Source organism: Erpetoichthys calabaricus, chromosome 6, assembly GCF_900747795.2.
Source record: "Erpetoichthys calabaricus chromosome 6, fErpCal1.3, whole genome shotgun sequence".
NCBI lineage: Eukaryota > Metazoa > Chordata > Cladistia > Polypteriformes > Polypteridae > Erpetoichthys > Erpetoichthys calabaricus.
The window spans coordinates 198,133,000-198,154,871 of NC_041399.2; the positions used below are offsets into that span (position 1 = coordinate 198,133,000).

Below are 21,872 nucleotides of genomic sequence, written 5' to 3' on the forward strand. Positions count from 1 at the left end.
ATTGAGTCTACAGCAAAATAAAGTGGGCAGAAAGTAAGAGTTTGAATACTCTCTAAATCCACTGTATAGTCTTAACTGAACATGGCCAGTTTTTGCTGGTACACCAGTCACCTTGTATTGTGGTTAACTGCTCATCTGTAATAAATGTTATTTCAAGAAACCAGTTTTGAAGTTAAAGGTGTCTATTGATCAGTGCATGAATTCCCTTTTCATTTTGGTAGCAGCTTTAATGTGAAATCCACTTTAAAGTGCAACCTATGTACCTATTTCTATGAAAACAATGTGTCAATTTAAAAAAATCAAGTAATGTTGTAATATTTCAATAATAGACACCTGTAATAACATTTTAAAATATTATTCAAATGTTTATCATTTTCTTTTACTCACAATTCTCCCTCCACCTCTAGGTTTTGGAGTTAGCCAAGAATGGCGGATTTAAGCCTTGGTGATGCTCTCGGTGACAGTCCGGTCTCTGGAGTTGAAGAGCCGTTAATAAAGCGTGACTTTGTTGAAGCCCTGGAAGCTGAGAGCTTTGATGATGTTGTTGGAGAGACTGTGGGGAAGAGTGACTACCGACCCCTGTTGGACAAGGATGATGTTAATACTCCATCTGAAGGTAAAACTAAATTTTCCTTTACTATGTATTAGTAACTGGCAGATAAAAGCTATTTCAAAGAACAGATGGGTACAATTCTAGAATCTATAGTTATTTAATCAAAATTTGCATATATTATCATTCCTAATCACATGTACAGTATGCATGAAATATGGTTTCAATTTCATGTGAGACAGAGAAATAAAAATTCTCTCTGATGGTCCGGGTTGGTCTGGCTGCTACAACCTCCTTGAACCTGAACCGTCGAGTAATTGAGATGGAGTGGACAGTTAGAACTCAATGCAGACAAGAGTTGGTGCAACAATGCTTTTTGCTTTTAGTTTTCAAACAAGGGTTCAAAGACCCAAAGTGCTGTGCAGGTTTTATTCTGTTGGAGTACAGCGGTTCTCAAAGTGTGGTCCATAGACTACCAGTGGTCCCCCAAGTGTAAATCAATTGGTCCGGAAGCTGAAGCTCATCAGGGCAAAGTGACTTTCAAAATGCACTCAATTAAGCATTTTTTCTAACAATTGAGGCTGCTAGCTGTCTTTTGGAGAGACTAAATCAATATACTGAGATACAAGAGAAGTGGGTCTAAAATTACCACCACAGAAAGCAGCATCTAACTTCCGTTTAGGTCTGTTTAATGCAACACTTCTTCACTCAGTGTCTGTCTCTCCAGTCCAGCCAGTGTCTCAGTCACTCTGCAGGTCTGTCCCCTAAAATTGCTTTGCTGTGAACCCAGAGAGACTAAACCTGGTTAAGGCAGTCCTTTCACTCCATGCTACTGGGGACATGTGAATCTGTGTCGACAGGTTGCCTTCTGTTTAATCAGTCTGCATGGCTATGGAGATATTATGGATCTGTAGCTGTAATCTGAGAGGGAGTTTGAGAGACAAATCCAGCAATACTGGGTTTGAATCTTAGTATTTTTCATATAGATTCCTTTTGTAAAACACATTTCAGAAATGCAATTCAGAATTATGCTATCAGGTGACTTTCAGACTCAAGTGGCCTAATGTTAGATTTAACATTAATAAAGTGGTCCATGGTACGAAACGCTTTGAGTATCTTTGTCTTAGAGGATGTCACAGTAAAAATTATTTCACAGTAGGATTTGTTATTCAGTATATATAAAAAGTTAGTTAAGGAGTGAATACTCATGCAAGCACTGTGTATATGTGTTCATGTACTGTATATATCTCTAATATTCCCTTTGTATGTCTTTTGTTGGGTAAGTTCAACAGGTGGCCCAAGTAGACATCACAAGATAAGAAATGTAAATCTGCTCACTTTCAAATAGATCTTCAGTTTTCAGACTGTGTAGAAGCAGTATGTTCAAGTGTACTTCTGTCTATCAGTCTGCCAAACTATCTGTGCAGGTTCAACCCATGGCAGGGTGCTTTGTCCCCTTCTGTATTTCTAGTGCAGCAATAACTACAGTTCCACTAACTTTACTTAAGTTTGCAGATTACATCACTCTTTAAGGACTCACCACAAGCAACGATTAGAGTTGGTACAGAATGGAAGTTGATTGCCTCACAACATCATGTCAGTAGCAACCCAATCCTCAGCATCTATGGAAATAAGAATTTCATAAAGCACCCCCTGGCACCCTTCCCTGGTCATTAACCTCCTTAACGTTATGTTTGCCCCCAGGAGAACGAAAAAAACATTGAATTTTTATCAACAAGAAAAAAATGTTATTACGTGAAACAGAAACATGCAACTACCAAAACATTAACATAAATACAATAGGAAAGACACGTCTGGTGTCCACTGCTGTACTGATGCAGATTTAGTACATGTCCTCTTTGTGATATGTTTTGTAATGGTCACCAATGCACAGTCCAGTGTTGCAATTGGGACAGTAGAAGCATGTTCCTTTGCACACTTTTCTTATATTTTTTCTGTTTCTTGCACAAGAGAGAGTAGAATGTCAGAGCCTGATATACTGTACACAATCAATACTTCCCTTGTGTTATTGTAGGCTACCACAGTGCAAGGTTTAGTGACTTCCTCAGTTCCCCAGACATGATCACTGATAGTTGTTACATTATGAACAGTGATTAGGAGGCTAATGTCTTTCTTATCTTTGCACTTACTGTGACAACATCTGATGACCAATTCACATCGTCAGTACTATTGCTCGAATCAAGTAATGGTTCAGTTTCAGTCTGTTCTGAAACTGGCATTACAGCTTTTAGTTTGCAATTGTGTTTTTGTTTGAAGGCTCTGTGACACTCATGAATATTGATGAGTTACCATGAAGTAGCAGCATGTATAGAAAAAGTCATGATTTATTGCAGTGTGATGTTTTTTCAATCTTTAGATGTCAGCAGAATACTTTCCTGAGAATTACTTGAACTTAACTTTGTTAAGCAGATCATTACTCACATCCTGAGTCTAACTTGGGCTTAACTATAATAACAGAATTCTGAGCACGAGTCACTTTTGGGGCTAATGCCAAGGAGGTTAAGGACACTGTGTTTGATGTGCTAGGAAATACTCCAGAAGGAGTAGGACTGCAGTAGGAATACTGCAAATTCCTGGGTACTATCATCTCCACTGGGGTGAAAACATCACTTCTGTTACTATGAAAACACAGAAGGTGGCACTGTAGAATTCGTCCTTACTCAGTTGTATGAAGCTATCATTAAAAGTATGATAACTAACTTCTTCCTTTATCACCTGGTTTTGCTTTTGCTTCTTAAGATTGCACTGAGCTGAGAGAGATTAACTTCAGCCTTCCACCTCTTGCCATACTGTACAGATCTAGAGGCTGTAGAGCTGGATGAAGATCCCTCCTACTCTGAACATCACATATTTCAAAGCTTTTTTCTGTTAAACACTTCAAAGAAATCAAGCCAAAACCTATAGCCTCCTGCTCAGTTTATTTCCTAAATATAAAGTATCTATCTATCTATCTATCTATCTATCTATCTATCTATCTATCTATCTATCTATCTATCTATCTATCTATCTATCTATCTATCTATCTATCTATCTATCTATCTATCTATCTATCTATCTATCTATCTATCTATCTATCTATCTATCTATCTATCTATCTATCTATCTATCTATCTATCTATCTATCTATCTATCTATCTATCTATCTATCTATCTATCTATCTATCTATCTAAATCTTAACTCTTGCTTAGCATCCACCCCAAAACATCTCCGCATTCTATTTAAAAAAAAAAAAAAAAAATTACATTATCATCATTGCCAAACTTTGTCATAGTCTTGCATATCTGCATCAATGACTGGTGTGTCTTCATGACATGCTCACTTAGATGCACCTAACTTCGCAGGCTGTAGTTTCACACATGGTTTGAACTTGCTCATATTCTTTGATACTACACTGCTCAAAAAATTAAGGGAACACATAATCAGGACAGTCTTAACCCCAAGTCAGTTAAGCTTCAGGGATATCAGTCTGTCCAGTTAGGAAGCATAACAGATTATGAATCGGCTTCACCTGCTTTGGTTGATATGTGACAACAGGCGCAGTAGAGATGCAACAGCAAGACAACCCCCAGAAAGGGAATAGTTTTGAACGTGGTGGCCACAGACAATTGCTTTCTCCTTATCCTTTTCCTGACTGATTCTTCTCTAGTTTTTTTTTTTTTTTTTTTTTTTTTTTCCCTAACTGGACAGATTGAAATCCCTGAATCTTAATTGACTGGTAGACTGTTATGATTAAGTGTTCCCTTAATTTTTTTTGAGTAGTATATAATGTCTATATATTCAGTATATCATTAATATCCTGCACACTGTCCAGAGTGACTTTGTTGTTTATGGTATTAGCCACACAAATTAAGAATAATCTTAGAATTAACTCTATAGAAGGACAAAAAAATGACTTTAATGAATAACAAATGGAGGGGTAGAAAAACACATGCTGTATTAGGTTACAAAATGTCATGAGTACAAAATCTCTGTATATCATAAGTAAACTATATCTTTACATAGGTGCATTTTTGTATCAAATAATATACATAAACTGAGCAGAGCATTGTTATCTTAAAATATGAATTTTTGGTGCTTGCTGTGCTGCTCATCCTTAGATAATCCTTATATAAATAAACAATGAGGGTACACATTATGGTACTGTTCACAGCATATAGTAAAAGAAGAATGCCAGAATTGCATTCAGTGTAATTTTTACTCAATTAATAGTCTCTCATATGCATTGGTCCAACATAATCCCAGCTGCTTTGTGTGTTTTGCTTACACAAGTAAGCCTTCTACCTCTGCCTCACTCAACTCACCTTGTGTCAGAGGCAACTCATCTGTCACATTATCCTCAAACTCCATGAGTTGACCTTAGGGCAACGTTCTTATTCAACACTTTTTAGCAGCCACATACCCTGACAGATTGGCTTTAACTGGCCTCTCCATTTATTGGCACCCCCTCTGATATGTGCTTGGCTATCCAAGGAACATGTCCCTCTCAGATCTGTACCTAGGGGCACTACAGTATAAAAATGGCTGCTAGTGGGGATGATACAGAGTACCGAATCAACACACGTTGAAAAGAACCACCACAGAGTTCATGTCTGGAAAGTCTTTGTGCTTGAGGCATGAGAATTTCAGCATGAGATTGCAGGAATTGTACTGATTATAGAAAAGAGAACTACCAAAACACACACACACAGGCTTTTGTTATTGCCTCTTTTATCTCAATATGGAGTTATTTTAGGAACAGATTTGTGCATGTGCAATGTTGTGACAAAAGCACAATAAAGGCTGTGTTACAAGAGCAGTAAAATCATGTCATAAAGTTTGAGTTTGAAGAAATGTCAAAAACAGGGGAACCGACTTGTACAATTAAAGCACCAGGAGTTTGTGATACTTAAATGGAACCAATTTGACTAGTTTTGTTAAATATTACTCTTACTAAATTTGTTTAACCAACAAATGATGCAAATATAAATCTTACAGTATTAAATGTTACAAACCTAACATAGTAATCCTCTGACAAATGAGATTGTAAAAGCATATTAGAAAAACAGTTTGAGTTTTTTTTTATGTAAATGAAAATAACTTAAAATTTACTAATTCAAAAGTACTGACATAATATTTGAATTTGTATTTTTAGTACTGATTTTAAGCCATATTTCTCTGTTACTGGGTTGAATATGTAAGGGAATAAATTTAGTGTGTATAATAATAAATTCAGAATGTGTTCATGATAAAGGTAGTGTGTGATATTGTCCTTCATAAACCCTATGCTGAAATTTCCCCCAAGACAGTACCATCCCCCAGCTTGTTTTTACACTGATTGAATCCCTATGTCTAATACATTAAAATTCAAGCCCTACATCATATTTTGATATTTAAGTTAAATGATGGTTGGGTAGCTACGTGATGGATATACCACTATTTTAAAGCTGCTGTTACATTTAGTATTTATATATTTTATATTCTTTTATAGAAAAAGCTACAATAACTTGAATAACAGAGTTACTTTTATTAAAAAGCCATTGAATGGGGTTTCTGTTTTTGCCGTGGTATAGAACTGGTATTGAGTATTGTAAAATTCACTGTTATTGGCATCATGATACCAGAAGTTTTATATTCAACATCCCTAGTAAACATTGATTCCCAACACAACCAGTTCAGATTTAAAAACTATATGTAATATACTGGTAATACAATTTTTTTTTTGATGAACAAATAGTGCCTGCGTGCATAAAAAGAAGTAATTGCATTTTTCTTTAAAAAAAAAAAAATTTTGAATAAACTATCATACAGTTCTTTTAAATCAATGTTGTTAATTACCGCAAGCAACATTTATCTTAACTTTAAACAAAGTAAACCATAATTCAAAAGTGTTCTGATTTGATAACCTCCTAGTGAACCACAGTATTATTCCAAATGCTATAAAAGCAGACTTTTTTTATTAATATACAATATGTTGAAGAAACAACATCAAATACAAGCTAGAAATAAAAATGTGAATTTTTAAATTTTATTTTTGATACTAGGTGATTAAGTAAAATTCTGGATCATTAATGGAACATTATTTTTAACAAAGGGGGACTTTCAAATAATAATAATTAATAAGCTCATTGCTTTTTCCCTCCTTAATGTGAGGGACTTTGCTAAAAATGAATTGTCTCCTTGAATGACAGATATGCAGACAAATCCATACCAGTCATTCAAGCAAGAAGAAGAGCTCAACATCATGTCTGCTTTGAAACTGTTTTATCAGAAAATGAAGGTTCCCTTTCTGTCTCAATTTTTTTCATAGTTGTGTTCAAAATGAAAATGACCTAAGTATGAAAGCCTTTCATTTCTGAGTATAGTGCTCAGCAATGTTCATACCTGGCAAAGTAGCACTCTATATAAACTTGCTGCTTTATATCAAATTGACTTCTTTTACAATCAACAGCTTCTATGGCCCCCGGACCAGAATTTGCCAACACCTGATAAATGCATTTTTTGCTCTGCTGGAATAGCATCATATACATTCTTTGCCTTTGTCTCCCTTCTCTGGTGATTACATTGCTAGTTTTCTGAAAATCTTCCAACAAATGTTTAAGATCAACAGTGTCACATGATAAAGTTAAAAAAAAATTGATAAAATACATTACATTAGAAAAGAAAAAATCAACAATTTCTGAAATACATGCTATTGCACAACGAGGGCAGCAACAAGCCATGGAATTAAAGAACGAGTTTAACAACAAGAATCAGTGCCTAATTAAGCAACCGATTGGAGTGAAATTGGTTGGAGTCTGATTTTCTTGGTCTTCTGGTGGCTTCCTCACTTCACACTTCATTTCTGTTTAAGGAAAGAAATGAAGCAATTCAGAGGAACGATGAAGAAATCCAGGGGAACAAATCTTAAAAAACAAGTCCATTAAAATAAAAGTAAGATGAGTTAATTAACAGAAAAAACTTGTCGCCAATTAAGAAAAAGGTTAGCATGAAAACCTGCAGCCACTGCGGACCTCCAGGACTGGAGTTTGAGACCACTGGCTTACGTAGTTTTGTTTTCCTGTTGTTTTTTTTCAGCGTAGCTCAATACATGTGCACAATTTATCCACTACATGATTACAGTATTACTTTTTTGTGAATATCATCACTTCACATGACAAGTTCTTAAACTCTAGAAACAATCTGCCTGTACTAAAACAAACACTGTGAAGTTGAATGGGGGGTCCATCATTGCAGATATCAGTAAATAAAAAACAAGTTATTAAAGTAAATCTCCCATATATCCAGATGAAGTTTTCCTGAGCCATCTTCCTCCTCCTCTTTCTCACTTGTATACAGGAGCAGTATATCAGTCTATGCCTGCCATCTGCGTTACTTTCTTTCTTGAGGTAGTAAATACACAGCTCCTTCTCAGTAATTGTAGCATGATGCAAGTATCACTTATGTCTCCATTCGACTAAATAAAGGAGATCTTTATGGTTATAGAAGCATGCCATCCTCATTCCTTACAGTCCAATTCTAGTAAAACAGAAGTCTAATTTTTAAAAAAAAATGTCTTCTAAAAGTAAGGATTCTGCTTAACTGTTTTGTCTTATTTAGTTACTGTTTTGTTCTGTAGCAAATTTAGAAAAATGTTCATGGCAATTTGAGTGAACATGTGTTGTACTTTAGAAATAGCTTTAATTTTTTTTTTCTAAGAAATAGAAAACACTTCTTGGCTTTTGTGCTTCTGATATTTCTACACTGATTTATGCAAAAAAAAAAAAAAAATAAGGCAAAAAATCATGCTATGAATGTGTGCCCATTTAGATGGACTAAAAAGTTGAAAAATAAATGTTGTCAACTTCCCTGAAATCTCTGCTGTGCTAAAAGTACTAATAACCTAATATCTAGAGTAAAAAATGCTTGACTCCTGTTCTGTATCTCACACAATTTGGTAGACAAGCAGACAAATATAATACCATTGGTATATCTTTCATTAAAAATCCAATTCCACCAGTTGTGATTGCTGCATTGCTAACATCTTTTTTTGTTATCGTTTATACTGTTCCTTGACTTTTACACCCAGCATAAGCACTAAAAGTTTCTACCTCTATGCTGAAATTTAGACCTATGCAAACTAAACTGTACACACCTTGGCTGAAGTGTTCATGAAGCCTGTATATGTCAGACCAGATGTCAAAGCAGTTATTTTGGGATGCAGATGGCTTGTTTGCGTATTTTCTTAGCCCTTGGAAGGTGCCTGTTTGTCAACATGTATTGTTATTTGCTGAATGCTTCACTGAATTGGAGAACCAGATTGGTCATGTTGATGCTGTTCTAGTTTTCCTGTGTATATCTTGTGATGTGTTGTTTTTATGACCTAACAGTACATGGAGACGTAAATGCTAGTATGTCTGTGAGCTGAAGGTACACATGAAGCTGAGGCTGTTTTTAACAGGTAGAATTATTTATGCTACAATGGAAGGAGCTTTGAGTACGTTAGTAAACGGTCTGCGTTTGGTGTCAGGAGATATACAGTGTGTGCTGTCAAGCTTTGTTTTTCAGGTCAGTTACTCATATTTAGAGTAAACCTGATCATCTGGAATGCACCTCTGAGCCAGATGATACATGTTTTTTGTCCTCTGCCGTAAAATAAAATGTCTCTATTTATTTGTTCCCTTTCTCTGTCCTCCTTGGTTTTAAAGACAGCCTAGCAGCTTTAATGCTACCACTTTATTTTTGCTAACCTACCTCTCTCGCTGTCTTGCTCATGCTTTCTTTTTCTGTCATCTCTTCCATGCACAGAAGATTAAATTGTTTCCAAAAATATCTTGCCGCTGCATATTCTGGGAGATTTTTATGTAGCACAGCAGAGCCGGCTTAACATAGTGCTTGGGACAGTTCTTTTTATGCTCCTCTGCCCATCTTTCTCTCTTTCAAAACTGAGATGATTGGAATCTGTGAGCTTCAGAAAGAACAAACAGGATTGCTTTGCAAACAGTGCAAAAGGATTGCTTTCATCATTTATAGCTAATCATTATGTAATATGTAATATATCATTTTGTCCTTATTGTGGGCATGCTGGCCATTTAAAGAGTTTGATGCACTTCCGCCTCCCATCATTTTCACCTCATTATTATTAACTGTTCTCTTTAAGGATCGAGTAGTTGCAAAATTGTAACTATGTAGAGTATAATATTGGTACTTACATTTTTTTTTATTGTTTGCTATAGTCTTTATTTCTGCTTCATGTTTAATTGGCCAGAACATAAGAAATTTGATAAATGAGAGGATTTTGATTTTGATTAATTCGGTCCATCAGGTGGTTTTGTTTACCTAAAAGCTAAGCTGTCCCTGTCTAGTTGTCTTATGTAGTCTAGAAAGAAATGCTTTACTTGCATGCTTCCTCAAACAAATAAACATTTAAAAGACAAACAATAATCTGCTAAAAAGACCTGGAACAAGGAAGATATACCATAAGACTTTAGAGATGTCAACCATGTCCCCTTTCTTAAAGATAGTGGCAATTCAAAATATGGCATCTCCCTGCTCACTACTGTGAAGCAGATCCTTGTAAATATATCAGCAAGTAAGTGCACCTTTCCTTTGTAGTGGTATGATTAATTTGGCTTCTGCACAAGGGTCGCATAAGGCTTAGTCATCATGTTGACCCTTTTCACTGCTTACCTGTACATGCTTCACCTTAAGATGAACTCAAAAATGTCTAAGATTATATTCAGCAGCCTTCGCTATGCAGATCACTACAGCAGTATTGCTCACTGTAGGCTGCTCTACCCCTCTTTGCTAAGGGCTGCAATAGTCGAGAACTTTCTGTTAACATCAAGAAAATGTGATCTTCTAAGAAAATCTCTGTGGTGGTGAAACTGAACTCCTGGTAATAACCATCTTTGGAGAAACTGTGAGGATTGTCGACCCCTTTAAATTATATGAGGATAGGCCATTCCAAAAGGTTGTCATATACTGTAGTTCAAGGCCAAATGAACTGTATCCACATCTCTTTCAAGAAAATTATCTCAGGAAGGAAATCATTTGGGTTACCTGCTATTGTCATCTAAAATAGATGACTAGCATTGAAGTTACAGTTCTGCTGGATGAGCTTCTGAATGTGACAAGTACTCTTTTCCCAAGTGACCTTAGTCACAGAAACCATGATGGGCAGTGGAAAAATTTCAAACATGCCATTATAAGCTGACTTTTTGTAAGCTAGGTAAACATCACTAGCCAGTAGACCCTAGCTATAGAGTGTCGCCCAGTGGTGCTACATAATTCATCAAACATTGTATCACTTTGAGACTGGAAACCTTTCTAATGCAGCCGACAACAGAAGGCAATAAAAAAAGATGACAGGGAACTCAGATTTTCAATACTGTAGCTGCCCCGAATCAAAATCTTCTGCCTGCACTGTCTCAAGATCTGTGATTTAGGGTTAGGATTTCTTAGCCATAAAAGGACACACACTGAAAACTTTGACAAGGTGTAATTCTAATTTTATATGGTTTCCGAAAGGGAGATGCACAGTGAGGCATCATTTTAGCTGTATCATTTTTTGGGTTAAATGCCTGCATATGTTTGATTGGTGAACACAGGGAGCTTCTTAGCTTCTTGAGTACTTTTGTATTTAATGTTATTTACATGAAAATCCAACCAATGCTAGCCATTATGAACTCATACTCTTTTTCTCAAAAATAACAAGGCGAAAATCTGTCATAAGGTTATTTTCAACTTTGTTTCGTTCAGAAACATGCATTTTATATGCTGATGGCATCTTTGTGAAAGAGGGAGCTATGCTATTTCAAAATTGGAACAGTTTTTAAGTTTTAGGTGGTTGTGTTTCTGTTTGTGTTATTGCCCTATTGATCGCTATTGTAAACTACTTGAAGGAGGATTTTATGTATTTATTTATTTAAAAAAGAAAATGAAATACGACTTCACTGTAGAAAGCAAGTATCAGGAAGAGAGGGGAAAAAAAATCGACATTCAAAAGTGCCAAATGTATAGTATGGTGCAAAAGTTTTAGGCAGGTGTGAAAAAATGCTGTAAACAAAGAATGCTTTCAGAAATATAAATAATGATTGTTTATTGTTATCAATTTACAAAATGCAAAGTGAGCGAACAAAAGAAAAATCTAAATCAAATCAATATTTGGTGTTAGTACCTTTTGCCTTCAAACCAGCATCAATTCTTCTTGGTACACTTGCACAAAGTCAGGGGTTTTGTAGGATTATAGTCAGGTGTCTGATCAACCAATTCTACCAAACAGGTGCTAATGATCATCAATGTCACATGTAGGTTGAAACACAGTCATTAACTGGAACAGAAACAGCTGTGTAGGAGGCTTAAAACTGGGTGAGGAACAGCCAAACTCTGCTACCAAGGTGAGGTTGTGGAAGACAGTTTCATGTCATGGCAAGATTGAGCACAGCAACAAGACACAAGGTAGTTCTACTGCATCAGCAAGGTCTCCCCCAGATAAAAATTTCAAAGCAGACTGGGGTTTCAAGATGTGCTGTTCAAGCTCTTTTGAAGAAGCACAAAGAAACGGGCAACATTGAGGATCGTAGACACAGTGGTCAGCCAAGGAAACTTAGTGCAGCAGATGAAAGACACATCAAGCTTATTACCCTTCGAAATCAGAAGATGTCCAGCAGTGCCATCAGCTCAGAACTGGCAAAAACCAGTGGGATCCAGGTACACCCATCTACTTTCTGGAGAAGTCTGGCCAGAAGTGGTCTTCATGGAAGAGCTGCTGCCAAAAAGCCATACCTCCGACGTGGAAACAAGGCCAAGCGACTCAAGTATGCACGAAAACATAGCAACTGGGGTGCAGAAAAATGGCAGCAGGTGCTCTGGACTGATGAGTCAAAATTTTAAATATTTGGCTGTAGCAGAAGGCAGTTTGTTCGTCGAAGGGCTGGAGAGCGGTACAATAATGAGTGTCTGCAGGCAACAGTGAAGCATGGTGGAGATTCCTTGAACGTTTGGGGCTGCATTTCTGCAAATGGAGTTGGGAGATTTGGTCAGGACTAATGGTGTTCTCAATGCTGAGAGATACAGGCAGATACTTATCCATCATGCAATACCATCAGGGAGGCATATGATTGGCCCCAAATTTATTCTGCAGCAGGACAACAACCCCAAACATACAGCCAAAGTCATTAAGAACTATCTTCAGCGTAAAGGAGCACAAGGAGTCCTAGAAGTGATGGTATGGCCCCCACAGAGCCCTGATCTCAATATCATCGAGTGTGTCTGGGATTACATGAAGAGACAGAAGGATGTGAGGAAGCCTACACCCACAGAAGATCTGTGGTTAGTTCTCCAAGATGTTTGGACAATCTACCAGCCGAGTTCCTTCAAAAACTGTGTGCAAGTGTACCTAGAAGAATTGATGCTGTTTTGAAGGCAAAGGGTAGTCACACCAAATATTGATTTGATTTAGATTTCTCTTTTGTTCATTCACTGCATTTTGTTGATTGATGAAAATAAATGATTAACACTTCCATGTTTGAAAGCATTCTTTGTTTACAGCATTTTTTCACACCTGCCTAAAACTTTTGCACAGTACTGTGCATTTTCAGTTTTATGCAGTTAGTAAATGTGATATGGCCAGCAATTTTTTAGTCATGTAAATCGACATGGTCCATTGATACAATCAGCAACTGCACTCAGCAAATTCTGATGTTTCCCACTACTAGAAGTCATGTGCTGTAATGCGACATCGGCTTTACTCATTTAAAAATATAACTTTAAGTAGAGGGCGGTACGGTGGCGCAGTGGGTAGCGCTGCTGCCTTGCAGTTGGGTGATCTGGGGACCTGGGTTCGCTTCCCGGGTCCTCCCTGCATGGAGTTTGCATGTTCTCCCCGTGTCTGCGTGGGTTTCCTCCGGGCGCTCCGGTTTCCTCCCACAGTCCAGAGACATGCAGGTTAGGTGGATTGGTGATTCTAAATTGGCCCTAGTGTGTGCTTGGTGTGTGGGTGTGTTTGTGTGTGTCCTGCGGTGGGTTGGCACCCTGCCCAGGATTGTTTCCTGCCTTGTGTCCTGTGTTGGCTGGGATTGGCTCCAGCAGACCCCCGTGACCCTGTGTTCAGATTTAGCGGGTTGGAAACTGGATGGATGGATAGACTTTAAGTAGACCCAGTGTATATTGGAGAACAATAAAGAAGAATGAGTAGTAAAGGACAGATTTTGTTATCTGTTTTTGAGTGAAATACTCAAAGGACAATGACCACTACAGTAGATGGTTATTCTTCTCATGTTTAGCCCAGATGTAATAATTGTAACTAGACCACTGTACTGACCTAAGATGTGTGTCACTGAAAAATAAACCGACCAGATGAAGATCCCTCATTTAGAGAAGCAAACTCATTAATTTTTGCCGTATTTCAGAAAAGAGTAATATACAAAGATTATAGTCTTAATGCTGCGGTGGGTTGGCACCCTGCCCAGGATTGGTTCCCTGCCTTGTGCCCTGTGTTGGCTGGGATTGGCTCCAGCAGACCCCCGTGACCCTGTGTTCGGATTCAGCGGGTTGGAAAATGGATGGATGGATAGTCTTAATGAATTAATACACAGTAATAATAATTTACTTTTGATGGAGTGTGTGTTAAGCAAGGCGGTATTAGTGGTAGATATTTCACTGAACACAGATCCATTACGAGAGGTTATTTCAAGAAAGTGTACACTGGGCAAATTTATACTTTTGTTGTAAGAATTCTGCACTGTATGGCATACTTCAGTGTAAACAGTGCCTTAGTATGCCAAAGGTTTTACAAGTTTTCCAGGTTGATATTTGTGTTTAACATAGAATAGTTCTTCACAAGAGTACCTCAGCATAATGTAAATGAAGCCCTTAACTTACTGTAGATATAGTGAGGCTTGTGAAAAGGACAGAAAGTCTCAGTTCTGTGAGGAAAGACAGCACCTGGAAAAAGGATGGTGATTTGATACCAAGTAGCAAGTAAAATGAGGAAAGGCAGCAGTAGCATAGAAAGTTTTTAATCCAGTAATATATATGGGATATTGATATACTGTCAAATACATAGAAAATTAATTCTAGGAGAATGACGGGCTTCATTATAAAGATGAGTTTTATCCACAGGTTATGGTGTTAGTTCTGTAATTCTACACAAGAAAGCTAATGTTAGTGGGGTGCTGATCCACTCAGACGTCCAGAAAATATACCACGAGATATGCAAAATGGAGGCAGAAGGGCTAACTTATCACTGAAAGAATCCACAGCAGACATTAGTGTAATACCACTCTAGGTTTAAATTTAATTAGAAATCAAAACAGAATGCACATTCAAGATGAAAAGTATTATACTGTAGCCTTGAATATGCAATAAAACAAAATATTGTGAGTAAGAAAGTGAAAAAGAGTGGTTTTAATAGTGAAAAACTGGCAATTTTTATGTTACTGTACTTTTATTGATTTTCTCAGGCAAGGTGGCAAGTGAGAAAACTATACTGGAAAATGGAGAACATGATGGTGGGAAAGGAAAAAAAGCAGGTGAGACAGTCATTCTTTTTATTGTTTTAGAACATGCTTTTAGTCTTTATAAAATTGCCAGCCACAACATCTTACCTCCAGTGCTTTGAAAAGAGGCTGTTTGAAATCCTGAATATAAAAAGGATGGGTATTTATGGAAACAAGTTACCTGAGCTATGAAACATTGGATTATTGATGTTTGTTCAGAAAGTAGAGAAATTGTAATATTAAAAAGGTCACACTAGTACATTCTACACATGACTATGAAACCTATGTGACCTGCTCAAAAAGTTTGTCTAAAGCTGGAGCCACATGTCTTACTGTGTAAACTCCGGACATATTCACCATGCTGCTCAGTTTTGAAAAACTTGAAGTAATCAATTTGCTGCTTTAACCTTTTCTGTTTTTAATTTTGTGAATGACTTCCATACACTCCACCCCCCTTCTTTGTAGTATATTTGACTAATTTCTTGAATTAAACCTGATTTAATTTTATTTTTCCTCTAATGCCTAGCACCTTTCTTTGTTGATTTTCCTTGGTGGTTATTATTATTTTCTGTTGGTGATCACTAATTAAGAAATCAAACAATTACAGATTTAATGACTTTAAGTATGAATATATTTTTGGTTTTTGGCTACAGCTAACCTGGAATATTTTAATTCTGCATTGTTTCTCTTCACCTGCGTTTATTACTACTACATGACTGCCCATTCATCACAGTGCGAGGCATAAGCAAACTAATTACTTTTATAAGTTCTTATGTAGGCCCTTCTTATTAAGCAGTGAGCATCCAAAGATGTATGGCAAGATCATGAAATGAGTGAATATGCTTAGCATACAAAAAATATTTGCAGCATTTCTTCAGCATCTTTATAAACACATATACACCCATATATACTACAAGGCTTTTTAACAGATGTTGTGCTTTGAAAAAAAATTTGACCCTGGTTGTTGTCATTAGATTCATTTTTGTCAGATCTATTGGTTTGTTGCAGTAAAAAAAATCTATATTTGGTATGAATTATCTCTGTTAGTTAAAAATTATACTCAAACATGCCATCTTAACTTTGGAAAAGTTCAAACATCCCTAGTGAATTTAAATCAGTTAAGGGGATGATTTGAAAAAGGTGTTTGAGTACTTGGGTTAATAGTCAGGTGTGGTTTAGTTAAGCCACACCCAATTTATCTGATTAACTTTGGCCCTTACCATCATAACAGCATCATAAACAATAGAGAAATATTGTTCCATATCTCACAATAAATTCCTTGAATCTTATAGGGAGGAAAAAAGTTGCTAACTGTCAGTCAGGGAGGAGTCATTTTGAAAGTTCTGGTTCGCTTCTAAGCCTTAATCCAAGCCAAACACTTAAGAATTGGGAAAATTTAGAACATTCGTCAGCCTTCCCAGGAAGGGTTATTCTGATATAATCTCTCCAAGAAGAATGCTTAAAATTTTATATTAACTCCTGTAAAACCATAAAACAGTTTCAATGGATCCCCACCTGCCTGAGTTAAGTTCATTTTCTAACTATGTTATCATTAAGATACTATAGGAGAAAATGAGACCCACAGTGGAGAACAGTCATCGCTATAAAAACAGCCAGAATTCTTGCCTTGGGTTTAAAAATGCATTTGCATAATCTTTTGAAATTTTAGAACAAGTATATATACCTCTTAAAGTTTTTGAAATATTAAAGTTTACATCTTTGATGATGTAGTATTAGGGTGTTGTACTGTGTTAGCCATTATGAATGTAGAGAAAAGCCAAGCAAAATGACACCTTTCATTGGCTAACTAAAAAGATTACAATATGCAAGCTTTCGAGGCAACTCAGGCCCCTTCTTCAGGCAAGATATTGTAATCTTGTTAGTTAGCCAATAAAAGGTGTCATTTTGCTTGGCTTTTCTCTACATCTTTGATGATGTAAATACACAGAGGTTCAAAGTGCTCCAAGGTTGTAGTTAACTCAATCCCTGTACACACTTGAAAATTTCACCATGTGTACAATTTCTAATGTGTTTTCCTTTGTTTGTGGAATGTTATTGCAGGGTTGCCTTTTTTTCTAGTTTGATATTGGGCATATAAAGCTTGTGCAAAGGCACTTAAATTGAAGTTAAACTGTAACTGCGACTGCTCATGTTTTTAACCACTTTGCTCTCCACTTGGATATATAACTGTACTGACCCCCAGTTATGCTTTTGCTAGACTGTTAGTTTTGATGTTTCCTTGAGACGAATTGTAATGCTACAGTTCAGCTTCTTTACTTTAAAACTTTGTTCTTTGTTATTTAGGTAACTTTGTAATCAATTGTCCTGATACCTGCTCAGTTGTGTTTTATATGTTTTTATAAGGAACCATTAATTATTAACGTAAATGTAATGGTTTCCATTATTTCATTTTTAAGACTGTAACGACCAATGCAACACCAAGTGGTGTCTATCAGTTTGTTCTCTCTAATGACCCATTATCTTGGCAACCTAATAGCACATACGTACTGCCCTGTACCCCTCAAACAAATACAAGATGTCTTGTTTGAATATATGTTCATGTAAAATGTTAGTAAACTTTCAGTAAAAAGGAAATTTGTGAGTTGCACTGCTGCTAAACAATTTTCCTTCTGCTGTGCGCATAAACCAACAGGAATGAAATTAAGTAGAACATAATGTTTTTCTACAAAAATAGTTTAACATTTGCAGCCATGCATAGTTCTTGGTGTGTATATATATATATATATATATATATATATATATATATATATATAATATATGCAAATGGCAAGCAGCAAGTTGGTTAATCAGAAAGCAGTCAGCAGAGATTCCAGTAGTCGTTTGTAAGTAGCTCCACACATAACAATGAACCTTTATGAATTTCCCCTTTGTTTTGCTGCTTGTATATCTTCTCACCTTACCTTCTTGGTGGTTGCTGTCTTAAACACCATTTGTTTTGTCTTTCCAAGAGGAGTAGCAGCTCCTCTCTCATTTTGGCCACAGTACCTAACAGACGTTTTGGAAAGTAGGTTGTTTGCCATAGAAAGTGATGTGGAAATATTGCTAACAATGAGATTTCTCCCTTTGCCCATGAAATGCTCAATGAGTCTCAGTCTTTTCGCTGACATTTGAGTGGATTTTTATAACTAATGAATAGCATTTAATATATATTTGATATTACATCATCGATTATCCAAAATTTGATGCCTTGAGAGGTTTGATTGACATCTAAATTACTGCTTATTACTGGTTATGTTCTTTTATAGTTTGTAATAAATAACGCTCTGCACAAAAGTGTGTAGAGTGTCTTGCAAAGCTGTCATTATGCTATGGAGTGATATGATTTTTTTTGGGCCTGTAAAAACGTTGAGCGTACTGTCTTCCAGCTCTTCATCTGTGGCTTGTTTAATCTACTCTGTCCCATCTTAGTTATTCTCCACATGGAAAGTGATGCAAACTATAAACCTAAACTAAAACTAAAAATTACTCCGAGTTGTGTCAAAACATTTTAATGCCATTTCAGGCAGTATGGTTTTTACCAAAATTATAAGCAGCATGACCAGGAGGGTTGTAGTTTAGATTGGTTTACTATCCGTCTGTTACATTTTGTGGTGATATATTTTGCATGGGGAGTGGCAGCATGGCGCATGTGAGTCAAGCATGCAATAAAAAGTTTCATTGTAAATCTCAAGCGAACTGATTACATTACCTTGCATTTTTTTAACATCGATTTGAAATTTTTTAAAATGTTAAAGCCATTGTCCATCTGCATTTTGTTACTATGTTCACAATGTTATTCAGTACTTAGAGTTCTGCACTTGCTGTGGTGTGTTGTTAGCACAAACAATAAAAAAAATATTGAGAAAATAAAATAGGCAGAGTATGTGATAGAGAAGTCACAATAACACATAATGAAGCACCACAAAACAATTATTTAATTTAATAGTATATAATGAGTTGCAATTGATGAGAACATAGTAGAAAGAGGATCCCATACAGCACTTTTTTGAGTGAGTAAAATAACTGTAGAGTGACTGAAACAAAATTCAGAGCCATCCCATGTTGTGAAACACTGTGGATAGTGAGTGTAACATTTTTTGAGTGAATGTCTACTTGTCTGTAGAACAGTGACAACAATTTATACTTGGAGAACAACATTTGATAATGTTAATAACTGCACTAAAAAGATTTATCCTTGTTAAAAGGATATGCAAATGTAGTCAAGTGCAATCTGGAAGAGTGAGGCAGCAATTCACATCTTCCAGCATTCAGCATCATTGTTTGCAGAGGTAATAGGAGTTATTTAACTAATTGATCACACACACACACACAAACACACACACACACACAGACAGTGTGAGAATTGAATTCCCAAAACACACAAAAATGTGTGTATATGTGCATTTGCAGCTACTATCATCCACTAAGTAATCATCTTCTAAGGCTACAGTATATATTTAGTTAGGTGATAATGCCATTGCTGGAAACATACATGGAGCTCTGTTTCTGGAATATTCTTAAGTTCCTTTGTCACGTTAAATTTGATGTCAGAAATGTCTGAGAATATTTGTCCTCTAATGGCAGTTCTTATTTTTAGGTAGAGTAACAAATCACAAGGGGCTAAGTCAGGTGAACAGGGTAGATGACCCTGTTTGATAATTGACTTTTTTAGCCTGAAACTTGTGAAAACACTTACTGCATTAAGACTTAAGACACTGTCATGGTGGATGATCCAATTCTAGCATTGTTGTTTATATTTTGTCACCTCTTGAACCTCTTAATGCCACTCAAAGACACTTGAATTTTTCATAGCATCCTTAACATGTGACACTTTCGAACAGCTCGGTTACAACATGGGCATTTTTGATGCAGCAAATTAAGAAAAGTCAAGGATGTACAGGAGCATGACATGTACACTAATGAAATAATAATACATTTAAAAGTACAGCTCCAGTTGTTGTGGGGAGTGGTGCCTTTAGTGTTAACATACTGTATAAGCACATACACTGCCTCAGTTTATATGAAGACTGTCAGTGGCATTTCATGTTCTAAACTGTGGCAGTACTCTGGTGGAAATAGTTACGATCTACAAAATCGATTTATACTGTACTAACTTTGTGTAATATGTTTGACCATTTAACCCCGGTTTCTTCTATACAAGATTCCTGCAGGAGTACTGTTTGAGACAGGCATGCAAAGACATACAGAGTAGATTTTGTGCTTCTCCACTCTCCCCTTTATTATGCCAAATTGTTCACACAGAATATCTAAAATTCTGCTTTAAATTTATATCAACCTTTAAGTGTCATCCACCATGTACTTGACAGTTTAGATATGATAGAATGAAGTATTGCCTGGCTCCTGCTGGTGAAAGTGAGTGTAGCTTCACCGAAATAGGGGCTCAGCAGATACCAGTCATTTTAAGGAAAAAGCTGCCCTTTGTTTTATACAGAAAGATGTCTATTTTGTTGATGACAGTAATAGTTTTCCAGTAACATCATGAATAGGCTGCTGTTGGAAACAGTATGCAATTGCAAGATTGTGATCAGAAAATTCTGATGTATTGCATGGTAACATAGGCTTACGTGGCACTAATTGGGAAATATCAGTTTTCAAATTCATTTGGGGTATTTTAAACTTTTAGCATTTAAATGTACAGTAATCCCTCCTCCATCGCGGGGGTTGCGTTCCAGAGCCACCCGCGAAATAAGAAAATCTGCGAAGTAGAAACCATATGTTTATATGGTTATTTTTATATTGTCATGCTTGGGTCACAGATTTGCGCAGAAACACAGGAGGTTGTAGAGAGACAGGAACATTATTCAAACACTGCAAACAAACATTTGTCTCTTTTTCAAAAGTTTAAACTGTGCTCCATGACAAGACAGAGATGACAGTTCTGTCTCACAATTAAAAGAATGCAAACATATCTTCCTCTTCAAAGGAGTGCGTGTCAGGAGCACAGAATGTCACATAGATAGAGAAAACAATCTCTAGCAAACAAATCAATAGGGCTGTTTGGCTTTTAAGTATGCTAAGCACCGCGGCACAAAGCTGTTGAAGGCGGCAGCTCACACCCCCTCCTTCAGGAGCAGAGAGATAGAGAGAGAGAGACAGAGTTTGTTTTTCAGTCAAAAATCAATACGTGCCCTTCGAGCTTTTAAGTATGCGAAGCACTGTGCAGCATGTCGTTTCAGGAAGCAGCTGCACAAAAGATAGCAACGTGAAGATAATCTTTCAGCATTTTTAGACGAGCGTCTGTATCGTCTAGGTGTGCGAACAGCCCCCCTGCTCAATCCCCATATGTCAGGATCACAGATAGTCAGCGCAAGAGAGAGAGAAAAGTAAGCAATCTAGCTTCTCAGCCATCTGCCAATAGCGTCCCTTGTATGAAATCAACTGGGCAAACCAACTGAGGAAACATGTACCAGAAATTAAAAGACCCATTGTCCGCAGAAATCCGCGAACCAGCAAAAAATCCGCAATATATATTTAAATATGCTTACATATAAAATCCGCGATGGAGTGAAGCCGCGAAAGGCGAAGCGCGATATAGCGAGGGATCACTGTATTCCAAATTTGGGTGTTAATGTCATAGCCATAGACTTATATTGTGACTGTTATTTTATTTAGTTTGATAGCCCTTATAGTTATTGGGGTCATTTACCATTTAGAAAAAGCAATACTTGATAGATGTTTTTTAGTTGTATTTGTCTTTATATGTTGCTCCTTTAAAATATCCAGAACAAGGTATGATGATTAATACACTTATTTAGACTACTACAGATGCCACTGTTTGTACTAGGAGAAACAACTTTTCAGTAGTATACTGCTGGTCATTTGC

At 36.6% G+C, this 21,872-nt stretch overlaps 2 protein-coding genes across 9 annotated transcripts in view; one reads left to right on the forward strand and one right to left on the reverse strand.

The window, feature by feature from the left end:
• The window catches only part of LOC114653992 (alanine aminotransferase 2-like), a 493,749-nt gene that overhangs the window by 239,234 nt on the left and 232,643 nt on the right, over positions 1–21,872 (reverse strand). The window lies entirely within an intron of this gene.
• Positions 1–21,872, forward strand: part of LOC114653784 (microtubule-associated protein 4) — a 212,199-nt gene that overhangs the window by 50,442 nt on the left and 139,885 nt on the right. For all 8 annotated transcript variants that reach the window (XM_051928943.1, XM_051928947.1, XM_051928948.1 and 5 more), the window contains 2 exons: positions 408–616; positions 14,993–15,061. In XM_051928943.1, the coding sequence (XP_051784903.1) occupies positions 427–616; positions 14,993–15,061 (259 nt within the window). In that variant the 5' untranslated portion in view covers positions 408–426. The remainder of the gene's footprint in view (positions 1–407; positions 617–14,992; positions 15,062–21,872) is intronic.